We start from the raw sequence: 12,933 nt of genomic DNA, 5'->3' as shown, positions 1-12,933 counted from the left end.
CACTGGTAAATGAGACTCGCTAGAAGATCTTCCAAGGGGTACTGCTTTGTGATTAGTTTTTCTTATACCTTTGAAATTTTTATTTTATTTATAGATGGTCCAGCTTCTACTTTTGTCTGCGTTTTTCTGGTTTGCTTCCAGATAACCTTTGTGTCCTAATTCTGTGGTTTATAGAGATGCCAGCAGTGCTGACAGAAGGACTCTTGGGGTTTGCTTGCTGTCATGTGCTGGTGATGACGCTGGCGGTGGTAACTCCCACAGCAGCAGTGACATCTGTGAGCACCCGCTTACCACAGGCGTGGCTGACAGACGTCCTCTTACACCCTGTGGGCGAACATTGTGTTCATCATCCCCATTTTACAGATGAGAGAGCGCTGGCAGTCGAGGGGGCTCAGTGTGAAGTTATTGAGACCCGTGAGCACCAAAGCTGAGAGATGACTTAGCTCCAAAGCCTGATTTCTTTCCCTTCAATCACATTTCCTCAATTTCTTCACTCACATTGGAATGACTGGCGGGCTCACTGAAGCCAGGAAATGCACAATACTGTCAGAATTCATTCAAGCCAGTTTGTTCAAAGTTGATAGAAATATTTTGAGAAATGCACAGATTTCTCATATGAACTTGTCCCTTGATGGAACTTCATGGAGAAAAACCGATCAAATTGTTGCCCCCACCTGCAAATAAATCCATTTAAAACATCCATGAGAGCATCGGGTGTGCAGCTTCACGTGGGCAGGCATGCCTCTAGTTTTCTGGGGCAGTCGAGCCCCAGCTTCCTCAGCGCCTCTGGGTCGAGGCCCGGGTTGATCGGGTTACTTCGAGGGGACAGCAGTTGGAGTGGGAACATCAGTGTAAGGATATCTTTGGAAATTAAACATTGCAGTGCTGACGTTCTTTTGAAGGCAGATTCCCAGGTGTGCTGTAAACCATCCTAGGCTATAATTGAAATATAAAAGAATCTTCAAAAGCAATGATGTGTTGTTTTCTACGATTGTTGTGCTAATCCTGAAATCCCAAGCATGAATTAATGTAAAGATGGGATTGGGTGCATAAAAGTACCTGTTTTAATCATTTAGCATGTTGTTCAAAACTGAACTGGTTGAAGCTTCAAGTCTGAGAGTGAGAATCTCACTTTCATCTATCAAATCCCACCATAATTTGCCAAGAGCAGCCACCAGGGGCTCCTGTGGCAGCTGTGAAGAGAAGATCCTTCCAATCTCTGAGCTTGATACCAGGAGAGATTTGCGGCAGCTCATGTATAATAAAGTGGTAGAGGGCAATTTTAAAGTGCTTCATTAAAACTCCAAGAGTAAATAAGTTTTCTGTTGAAATCTGGTAGTGCATGAAAACACTCTTGGAACAGAGGCTTTCCGCTGGCAGAATGTTGTATCCTAGGGGGTCAGTAGTACGTTTCTTTGCTGCAGGTACGAGAACTGTGTTGGCCCTTGCCAGCATGTTCCCTGTGACAGCATGAGGCATTCAGAAGGCACAGAGCAAAGCCGGCCTTCCGATGTTAGGAGCAGGTCAGCTCCATCCTCACCCTGCACACACGACTCCCTTTATCTGACGTAGATGCATCAGGGCCCACGTGCGTAGACATTAGCAGGGGGTAGGACTACTGAGTGTCGGGTATGGCATGGTGTGGGTCTAGTGTTGCAGATACGATGATTTTTTAAATTATCCCAAAGATAGTAAAAGCTAGATCCTTGTGTAGGGGCCCGGGAACCGGAAACACTAGAATGTGGTTTGCTGTGTGGTCTTGGGGTGCTTGTGGTGAGAATGAACTGATGCTACTTTATCCTTTCATCTAGACGCATTACTTCGGCCTTTGGTTTCTCAGCAAGAGCCAGCAAGCACGATGGGTGGAGCTGGAGAAACCCCTGAAGAAACATCTGGACAAATGTGCTAATGAGCCTCTGCTTTTCTTCGGAGTCATGTTCTATGTGCCAAATGTGTCATGGCTTCAGCAAGAGGCCACAAGGTAGGTGCAGTCCCCACCCCCCTGCATTCCATATGTGGGTGTGGACTAACTGTGAGCCTTCCACTAGAGCAGATGAGCCAGTTGATGGAGGGGTGTGTATGTGTGTAGTGCCGAGAGGGTGGGGTAGTTGGGAATTGTTTACTTGTAGCTTTGCAGCTTTCCCATTTCGGTGGAATCTGTGTAGCCAGTAAGGCAGTAGTGATACTGAGCCAGTCAAGAGTTTTTTGTCTCACAGTCATGAAGTATCAGTTGAAGATGGCGTAATATTAAAATGCTTGAATTTAGAAAGAAATGAACCACCCAGTGATGTTCTGTCCACTTGCTTCCTTGAATGTCTCCAAACAGAATGAAGTAGCAGACTTTGGATTTGAGGATAGTGAGGGTACCTAAAGTGAAGGAGGAAAATGTTGAGAAGGCAAGAGTTTTGGTTGTCCTGACTTAAATAAGAGGAGACAGGAAGGCCATAGAAGAAGAGGAGACCAGGGTATGGCTCCCACCCTGCTGTACCTTTGAAATGATAGTTTCCCCTCTCATCTGTAAAACAAGGGAATTGATGAGTTCACAAAGTTCTGATAGTCTGTGACTCAGTGAGTGGAAACCACGTCCATCTCTGTGTTGTACAGTTCACTCATCACTAGTTTTCCATTACAATACCTGGTGAGTCTCCACATCCAGTGGGTATTTCCAGTAGGAAAGGGAATAACATACATTCTCCTCCTCTTTGTGCCTTTTACTTGGGCCATGGCATTCAGAGAGCTTGGGCAGCTCAGCCAGTGACCTGCTTAGAAGGAGGAGCACTGCCTGCTCGCTGATCACTCGTGTGGAGTTTGAGTTTAAATTTTTGAAATAAGAATGCGGTTGAAATTTCTGTCTATGTTTTTAGCTGATTGTTTCTGATTGTCCCCCCTCCCCGCCCCCATCAGAAGTTGTTATACAGGTGGCATATGTGCAGACCGACGCTATATTAACTCTTTCAGTTGTAGAAATCCTAGTTTTCAGTGTTTCATGTGAGTGTCATGTGAAGCACTCGGATGTTTAGTGTTGTATACAAGGAAGTATTAACGCCTTAGACTGAGAAGGTTCCCACTGCCTCGGGAATCCTTGGGTACTTCACGCAATGCTGGGAATGCAGCTTTTGGTTGATACATAGTTGCTCATTCTTGGCTTTCAGGTCATTAAGTGCAAGGCAATGAGTAACAAGGGTGAAGCAGTGACTGTAAAGTACTGGACACTGGAAAAAGTTCTGGGGCCAGCGCTGTGGTGTAGTGGGTAAAGCCACTGCCTGCAGTGCCGGCATCCCATATGGGTCCTGGTTTGAGTCCCAACTACTCCAGTTCAATCCACCTCCCTGCTTATGCGCCTGACAAAGCAGCAAAAGATGGCTCAGGTCCTTGGGCCCCTGCACCCATGTGGGAGACCCAGATGAAGCTCCTGGCCTGAATCAGCAGATGGAAGATCTCTCTCTCTCTGCCTCTGCCTCTGCCTCTGCCTCTCCATCTCTGAACCTCTGCCTTTCAAATAAATAAATATTAAAAATAGAGAAAAGTTCAGGTTGTAGGGAAGATGGAGTGTTGTTACTCTAGGTAAACTTACAAAGCCTGTTGTTGAGGGAGAGCTGATACAATGGTGCGGGACTAAAAATTGTGCTTGTATGAAATTAAAGAAGGATTATTTAAGCTTGGGAAAATGAAGTCTTTGCAAGGACACAGGTGCTGCCTTTAGATATTTGGAGACTGCTTTGTGAGGAGGGGATTCTTTGTTAGCCCTGGCGCACAGAATGAGGGCCTGCGATAAGTGAAGTTCGAGGATTGGAAAGGCTTTGGCAATTTGGCTCAACATAACACGGTAACTTTTGATAACTAAAGCCATATAAAAGTGGAAACACAAGACCGAAATACAGTCATACACTGAAACAAAAGTGTTTAAATCTCAAAAATTGAAGTATAGACTAAGAAGTTACAGTGGGGGTGATGGAGCTTGGGGATTAGAAAGGACTTCTTTGCTTTTACTTTAGTATTTCTTATTGCTCAATAGCCTGATTCATTTAAGATAAAGTTTCATTAGGAGAGAATGAAGTATTTTCCAACACAAACTTTTTTGGGAGTTATTTAATTTATTAGTTTATTTTTTTAAGGGCTACAAATTTCATAAGTACAACTTTAGGAATATAGTTATTCTTCTTTCCACTATACCCACCCTCTCACCCACACTCCCACCCCTCCCTCTCCTCCCTCTCCCCTTCCCAGTCCCATTCTCCATTAAAATTCATTTTCAATTAACTTTGTACACAGAAGACCAACTCTATGCTAAGTAAAGATTTCCAAAATTTGCACGCACACACACACACACACAACAAAGAACTGTTTGAGAGCTAGTTTTACAGTTAACTCTCCTAATACAACTCATAGAGAATAGAGGTCCTGCATAGGAAGTTAGTGCACAGTGACTCCTGTTGTTAATTTAACAATTAACACTGTTATGTATGACATCAGTGACCACCCAAGGCTCTTGACATGAGCTGCTTAGGCTATGGAAGCCTTTTGAATCCACACACTCTGTCAGTATTTAGATAAGGCCATAAGCAAATTGAAAGTTCTTGCCTCCCTTTAGAGAAAAGTACCTCCTTCTTTGGCCACTTCTTTCTGCTGGAGTCTCACTCACAGAGATCCTTCATGTAGAACATTTTTTGCCGTGGTTTCTTGGCTTTTGATGCCTAAAATGCTCTCACGAGCCTCGCATCCAGACCAGGAAGCCTGATTCTGAGGTGAGAGTGTTACTTAAAGCGATTGTCATTCTAGGAGTCTGCTGTATGGACTGCTTCCCATGTCCAACACAGATTTTTGAAACTGTTACTCTCATTTGATCAGAAAAGCCAACAAGAAAAGATTTAAAAGTTTGAAGGACAATTTTAGATTTAAACATTGAAATTAGACTATGTAGAGTTCAGGTCTAATATTCCCTTTATGGCAAAGGGTGCTTAAAGTTAGGAGTTGGTTTGGCGGGAGGAGTTATGTGAGGCTTCCACTGTCTCCCCTCATTGCAGAAATTTTTGTTGCCCTCGAGGGGCCCTAAAACTGGAATGTACCAATGGGTGTCAGAGCCAGTGAAAAGCTTAAGCTGGAAAGAGAGGAATAAAGAGAAAACAGTGTTGTAGATAAAGGAATGAAAGCTGATAAGAGGAGAAAGCAAAGAAAAAGAATAAGAGTTACGAATACTCTCAACAGGGTTCCAGGTGGGGTTCAGGAAGACTCTCCAGGGCTGTAGGGGACTGAAGAACACCTGGCTTGGACAGAGTACCATTTTTAGAGTTTTCTGAGTTTGGTGTTAGAGATGAAAAGATGATCTGAACTCGGGGGTGGGGGGTGGGGAAGAATGCCACTATCTCAGTTTGGGGAATTTGACCCTTCTTTGGGGTTTCTAGAAGCATCTGAGGTCTGAACTGGATCTTGAAACTGCCTCCCAGGCAGAGCAGCCAAGGGAAGCCATGGTGGTGGGGCAGGATTCCAGGGGAATGTTTCACAAGAGGCCTCAACAACATTCATTAGGAGCAGGTTAATGATTAACTCACCAGTCAGCCACTGTTACCTGAGTTCCAGGCGTCTCAGGTGGGGAAGGGCTTTGGCATCTCCGAGAGCACCTGGGATCTGCGGTGTCTGACACAAAACACTCAGTCTTTGTGATGCTCCGCAGAGTAAGGCATTTGCATAGATTAGAAATAGAAATCTGCCTTTCCTTTGCGGGCAGTCCTTTGGAGGAAGCAGCCATTCAGCCATCTGTGCTTGAAAAATAAGCCTTTGTCCGGAGCCAACCAAACTTGTTTTCACCCAACACATGTTTGCCTTGGTTTGGCTCTTCTGTCTGAGAATAAAACAGGTTCCATAGCACTCGCCATGCTTCTCTCTGCATAGAAAGTCTGGAATTCATATGCTAGGTTGTTTAATGTATATGAGAACATACACACACACACACACTTGTAGAAGAAGATACACCTAAGAGATGCTTATCTCCTGTCTTGTCCCCAGGCAGTCCCACCCATGAAAATTGGCAGGAACACTACAACAACAAATGAGAGAATGGTGTTGATTGCAAAGTGTTTAGTAAGGCGACTGACTGGTAAAATTCTCAAGTCCAAATGGAAAATAGAGAAGCACTGCTTTCTTGACATTCCTCTGGCATTCCAGGTCTCATCTGCTGGCTGTGACTTTTGAGAAACAGATTTCTTCTTCAGAGAGGGGACCTGCTAATATGCTCTTCAGTGTGTGCAGTTCAGCTGCTCTCTTAAGGCAATAATTGAATAGGAAGACAAAAGGTGCAAAAAGAATTCACACAGGAGTAGAAATAAAAGGGGGAAAAATCCCTCATATTATTACAGAAGTGTGAAAAAAATTGGTGAAGAGGACACAGTAGTAGACAGATGGGGGATGAGTCATGCAACCATAGGATTTAAGGAGATTAAGAACCGCTGAGTTTGTTAACCCCACTCCAAACTGCAAGATGTATTACTGCAGGGCTTTCAAAATGGTAGTATTCTCCGTTCTGTTAAAATGACTCAAGGGATGGGACCACCACAGCTTTTTTCCATTCTGCTTTCTTTCTCATATTGCTGTTCGCCAGATTTTTTTGTTGTTGTTGTTCAGCCCAGGGACTGTGGCTAGCAGTTCACACACACACACCCCCCCCATTATATTCTCCTTCTGACTCAAAGGGAAGATTTTTGTAATGTGTTTTAATGATTTGCATAGCAACAAGCTCATTATAAACACATGGCTTTTAGATTTTTCTGGATCCAGAAAGAAAAAAGATGGTTGGTGAGAGGTGGAGAAATTCTTAGTCAAACAGAAGGATACTTAATAACAGCCAGGGGAAGTCAGAAAACCACAGCCAAGATTGCTGCTTTTAGTTTAGGTCTGGCGTTTCTTCCAAGTCTTCCTCGAGTGAGGAAGTCCCACTGTCATTTTCTTTAATACTAAAGAGAAAACTCGAAAAAGTGATTTTGAGGAGTGAATTTAGGCTTCAGTGTTTAATAAGTTAATGAGTGTCATGTGTGTTTTTTAAAATTTTTAATTCTGGGTCATTTTTCTTTTTACCAGATACCTTGATCTTTGCATTACTACTATGCAATGCAAGGACCCTTATCTAATAAGATCAGATAACAATTCCTCTGCTCCCAGGACATGCCTGTAGCTTACCTCTTTGGATGGGCTGTTCACTCTTTTAGTGGTGAGCACTCTGCAGAATTAACACAGTGCAACTACCACTGTGGCCAACAGTCTTAGTCCACTGTGTACATCTGGAGGAGACTGCAGGTCTGTCGGGCAAGTTCCAAGTGTTGTATTACGATGGCTGGGCCCCGGTTCTTGTCTCTGACACAAGAATGAATTCAAGGATGACATGTAAGCAAAGATCAGTAGAGAAGCTGGATTCATTTGCATATACGATGAAAATATATACTCAAGAAGGAGTGTGGGCATACTTTAGAGAGAGCTGCTTTGCTGGAGACTTAAAGGGGAGTGTCTGGGCAGGGCTTAATTGACTACTCATAAGGAACAGAGTTTGGGGGTGGGGCTAAGTACTGTCCATCTTGCCTTTTTGGGGAATAAGTGTCGTGATGTCAAGTACACAATGGGAGTGGGAATGTCAGCCATGATAATTTGTTATAGTAACTTTATAGTGAGCTCAAGGTCATTGAGAATGTGTATAGTAGGCACAGTTTTGGGCCAGTGCTGGTTCTAAGCAGCAGCCTTGTGAAAGGTATAGTTTTAAAGCTGCACGGAGTTAAGGATTTGGGTGGTACAGGTGGGGTTGCAGGGAGGGCCTGGGGACCTTAGCTCCTCCTTGCTAGCTACCTTCTTATCTGCATCACAACAACTCTCTGCCTAGTGGGAGCCCCTTTGTGTGTTTTCCATGTGTCATGGCTGCTGAAGGCCCCTGCTCTTAGGGCCGTTCTTTGCATCACCAACTCTCCAAAATCCTGCGCCACAAGGCTATCTTCTAGCCCAGTGCCAGGCCATGCTTCCTGGCCGCCATTACCAGAAAGGTTTTAAAAATACCTCATCCACGTATGGACTTGTGTGGGGCCTTCTTCAAAGTTATAGGCAGCTCCCATCTGGGAAGAAATGACTGGACCAGCTGTCTGTCAGCCAGCCAGAGCAAAATGCCCACATTTAAAACTGCTGTTCAGCAGTGTAGGCGCCCTGCGGAGCGTAAGTGCAGTTTTGGTGACGATGAGTGGCTCAGGAGTTAGGTTCTTACATTTTCAGGCTATAACAGGGGCTTTTCTTCTAATCACACATTTGGGTCTGTGGCGTATATATGGGATAGCCAGATTAGGGGAAGTCCTGTGTTCCCATAAGGACCCAAGTGGTGTTTTGGGGGAGAGTGTGTTTAATTACATTTCAGGAAGTCGTTCCAGTGACCTTCCAAAAGCTTTCTTCACCTTTCCTTACTTGTAAATACCAATGCTTTTCCCTCTTAGACTCCTGTGGCTGCTTTGTGTGCGATTGTAAGCAAGTTACTGTTCAACCAGTGTTTAAAGTGTCTCCTTGAAAAGCTCTAATTATGGTAGGGCTTCCATTTCCTTTTACAGCATCCTTTATTTTGTTCCTCTGGTTCTTTTAGTTCTTTTATGATTTTGAAATGTCACTTTAATGGATATTTAAAGTTTGCTTGTGGGCTGGGGAATAGGGACTCCCTTCAAGTCAGATTTGAAACTCAGCATAAATTTCCCATGGATCATATAATTTGCTGAGACTGGCAAGTCTTCCTCCTGGCCAGTTCCAGCTAGTGAATGGAATCTTGTTCTCTCTCTGTGTGTTATTGAGAATGCAATTGTTTCTGCAGATATTTCAGATATTTTAAGATGCAATTTATACTAGGGTCTAATCTCAAACATTCTGTGTGGTTAATATAAAATATGCTTTTTTAAAAATTTTATTATTTGAGAGGCAGACTTATAGAGAGGGGAGAGACAGAGATAGAGAGAGAGAGGTCTTCCATCTGCTGGTTCTCTCCCCAAATGGCCACAATGGTAAGAGCTGAGCTGATCTGAAGCCAGGAGCTTCTTTTGGGTCTCCCACATGGGTGCAGGGGCCCAAGGACTTGGGCCATCTTCTACTAAATGTTTCTGATATTGTAAAATAATGTTCTTCAGTAATATCACTTCACATAATCTATTATTCATTGTAGGTACCCTATAATAAGAACACATCAGAATTTCAAAAGGGAATAAAATAGCATCATTTGTATTTCGAAAGGGATCTTCATATGGTTAGCATTCTTTAATGCACCTGAAATGTTTGATTTGCACTCTTTATAAAGTAAGTAATGCTTGGTTGTATGCTTAACCATTAGGAAAGCAAAGTTCATGAAAATACACCTCCCAGGAACCTTTGCTTAATTTAAAGTGCCCATGGTTATTACCATTTGGTTAATGTGTGCATGTTAATATTTTATAATCTATTTGAAACTTCTCAAAAGCAAACACAAATGATGTATTTCTGTTAAGCTGTTTTGAAAACAGCGTTTTCTTAAGGGAACTGATCTTGTCCTTCATGAGGTCTCTGGTTTTCAGAGGTTCATTCATTGACTCCAAATGTTCCTGGTTAGTGCTGCATTCTAAGACTGAGAAGATGCAGTGTTAAACCCATGGAATAAAGGTTTGTAATGCAGCATGGGTTAATTTGAAACATTGTTTCTTTCAAAGGCTGAGTAGAATATAAGGATGCTGCACTGAGGTGTTTACTTCTCACAAGAGATGGAGAGAGGGGAAGAACAAACAGAGCAAAGGAAGCATTGTTTTTGTTGTTGAAGCATGCAAGATATGCTTTTGGGATTTTTTAAGATTTTATTTACTTATTTGAAAGTCACACAGAGTACACACGCACGTGCAAGAGAGATCATCCACTGGTTCACTCCCCAATGGCTGCAATAGCCAGGGCTGGGCTAAGTTGAAGCCAGGAGTCAGGAGCTTCTTCTGGGTCTCCCATGTGCGTGCAGGGGCCTAAGCACTTCAGCCATCCTCCACTGCTTTCCCAGGTGTGTTAGCAGGGAGTTGGATCAGAAGTGGAGCAGCCGGGACTCAAACTACACAGGGAGTCTGCACTGCAGACAATGACTTAACCCGCTGTGCCACAGCACCGGTCCCTGGATTTTTTAAAGACATCCCCTCCTTATAAAGGATTCCTAAGATTTGTAGAGGCATCATTATGTTGAGTGGGAATGGGAATGGCATGCTAATTTCAAAAATAGATGTTAAAAAATCTTGGGGTAGGCACAGAGGGTAGATGTTTTAGAACCCCTTGCCACCCTGTTTTCCTGTAATATCGGTGTCCAGGCATTAAGTTGAGGAGGATGGATAGGGAGAGAGAAGTGATAAATGCTCTGTATCCACACATGAAAGAGACTCACTGCATCCAAGCAGACAGGATGTAGGAAGTACAGAATCTGAGACCTCTGAACTTCCCAGACTGAGAATGTAAGACTTCTGTGAGGTTCTGTGGAAGAGTGTAGTTTGCATTCCATCCTTGGAATTTCATAGTAGTACTAATGATTGTGATGAGCATTTATGTGAAGGCACTGTGCTTTGTAAGTGATGGCCTTTTTAGCTCTTACTAGAACCCTGTGGAGTGGGCACTATTACGAGTCTCAGAAATTCATGTTGGTTTTTTTTTTTTTTGACAGGCAGAGTTAGTGAGAGAGAGAGAGAGAAAGGTCTTCCTTCTGTTGGTTCACCCCCTAAATGGCCGCTACAGCCAGTGTGCTGCACCGATCCGAAGCCAGTAGCCAGGTGCTTCTCCTGGTCTCCCATGTGGGTGCAGGGCCCAAGCACTTGGGCCATCCTCCACTGCCTTCCCGGGCCACAGCAGAGAGCTGGACTGGAAGAGGGGCAACTGGGACAGAATCCAGCGCCCCAACCAGGACTAGAACCCGGGATGCCGGCGCCGCAGGTGGAGAATTAGCCTAGTGAGCCACAGCGCTGGTCGAAATTCATGTTTTTAAAGTAAGATTTTTTTTTCTAAACAAGTAGAGATTTCAGTCATGATTTAAATCTTTTACATTACTTTTACAGAGAAATATATCCGTGCATACCTCCTCTCATCCGCTTATTGCAGTAACAGGAAGTTTGGTTTCCATTAAAGTGTTGGCAAAGAAATCCAGGGACCTGAAGTACCAGTGAAACCAGAGGTTATAAACCGGGAGTAGGAGGGCCAGTGCTGGTGTCCAGGTGCGTTTTTTTTTCACGAGGGTCATTTTGGAAAGAATTGAGTTGAGTTCAGGTGCCTTACAGGTAGAAATGCACTCTCTAGCTTGGCCCAGTTCCCAACTCCCTGTATTGCTGTGGTTGGCAACATTTATTCTTTCATAGGTGACCTAGCTGAGCTTGTAGATATTCAGGTTGTGGTGTCAGGTACTTACACTTTCCATGCAATTTGAAATGCCTCTAAATGGGGCAACCCATACCTCCCTCCTCAATGGCCTAGGTGATTTGATGCTACTCAGTATCCAAGTATCCAACTGTTTTAATATTTCAGCTGCCTGACCAGAGACTGCAGATGGTTGAGCTGGGTATGAGAGTGTGTGCTCCCCTAAGTCCTTGTTTTGAACCTTTTTTCTATGTTAGAATCTTTCCATGGTACTAGATTATGTGTGCCTGTACTTTCTGTTACAGAGATCAGCTCGAGTTTGTCCGATTTCCTCTCTTTATTGCTTTCAATTTGTGCCTCATTTCTGATTACCCATAAAAAGTGCATCCATGGCAAGGGTACCAATTGCTTCATAGTCCCCCGAAAATGTCACCCAATTGGTAAACACTACCTAATTGAGAAAGAACAGTTTGCCTTCTATTAAGACAGATTACATTTTGAAACCCTCCAGATTACAGAGGCCAGTGGCTTTATTTTGCAGATGGAAGAACAGAGAACCAGAGCCATCAAGAGACTTTGCTCACGATTTACAGCTGCTTAGTGACAGAAGCCTGGCTTCCAGGCGGTCCTGGAATGGTTTTAGATGAATCAAGCATGCTGAAATGGGAGAGGACATGGGTGGATTTATTTAAACTTTAAAGGTCTTTGCCAGTCCTCCCCTCCCCTGCCCTGTGACAGCTAAGACACACTGTTGAATCGGAAGGAATGAGTTGGGTCAAAGAGAAGGAAGTCGTTTAGACAGAGGACACAAAGGATGGGGGGGAACCAGCACTTCTTTGAATAGAGTCCTTTAAGCAGTGAGCTTTCTGTAGAGATTGGAAGTAAGATGGGTTTTATTTAACATTTTTATCAGTGATCTCCAGCCCTGGGCACCTAGTGAAAGTGCCAAGCTTTCAGCTGACTCGAAGTGTTTTAGAAGAGCAGGAAATTGAGACATTGGAAATAAACAGTTGAAAGGTGTCCGTGAGTGTCAGGTTACCAGGTGTGACTGTGTAATAGTGATGCTGCTTTCTGGTGTCCTTTGTCAAAGCATGGGGGTAACCATAGCGGGCATGTTGCAACCCAGTTCAGTTTACAGCCACAGAACTCTGGTTCAAGGTCAGCCGTCAATCTTGGGCTTGCCGCTGAGGAGAGTGAGTAGATACTTTGCCTGTTTTTTCCTGCCAGCACAGAAGTAAGTTACCGTTATTCAGAGCAAAGCCCAGCAAATCTGATGTAAGTTAAAGTAAAATACCAGTGAGATACTTGATACTTGAATAGAAAACCATGAAGGTGAAACCATGTTAGGAACTAATGTTTTTGACCAGCACAGATGTTTTGAAGAAAGCCAGAGAGAGATTTGCAGTGATGACTCAAGTGAGAAACCCATAGATTCTGAGAAAACCTTGAAAGGGCTCCTAGTTTGCATCCTTTAAATAAATGACCAACTGTGAAAGCTGGAGAGTAAGGAGGATACTGATGGGGAATTTGACTGGAAGTTCTTTATCTGCTAGAATGATCTTGTGTGGTTTGAACGATTGTTAGACTTGG

The 12,933-nt window shown here is 43.7% G+C and overlaps 1 protein-coding gene across 2 annotated transcripts in view; it reads left to right on the top strand.

The window, feature by feature from the left end:
- Nucleotides 1-12,933, top strand: part of PTPN14 (protein tyrosine phosphatase non-receptor type 14) — a 191,323-nt gene that overhangs the window by 90,567 nt on the left and 87,823 nt on the right. For both annotated transcript variants that reach the window (XM_062210342.1, XM_062210343.1), the window contains exon 3: nt 1,812-1,981. In XM_062210342.1, the coding sequence (XP_062066326.1) occupies nt 1,812-1,981 (170 nt within the window). The remainder of the gene's footprint in view (nt 1-1,811; nt 1,982-12,933) is intronic.

Source organism: Lepus europaeus, chromosome 14 (genome assembly GCF_033115175.1).
Source record: "Lepus europaeus isolate LE1 chromosome 14, mLepTim1.pri, whole genome shotgun sequence".
In the NCBI taxonomy this organism is placed as follows: domain Eukaryota; kingdom Metazoa; phylum Chordata; class Mammalia; order Lagomorpha; family Leporidae; genus Lepus; species Lepus europaeus.
The sequence above is the reverse complement of the archived record's forward strand: the minus strand, read 5'-3'. Positions and strand labels throughout refer to the sequence as shown.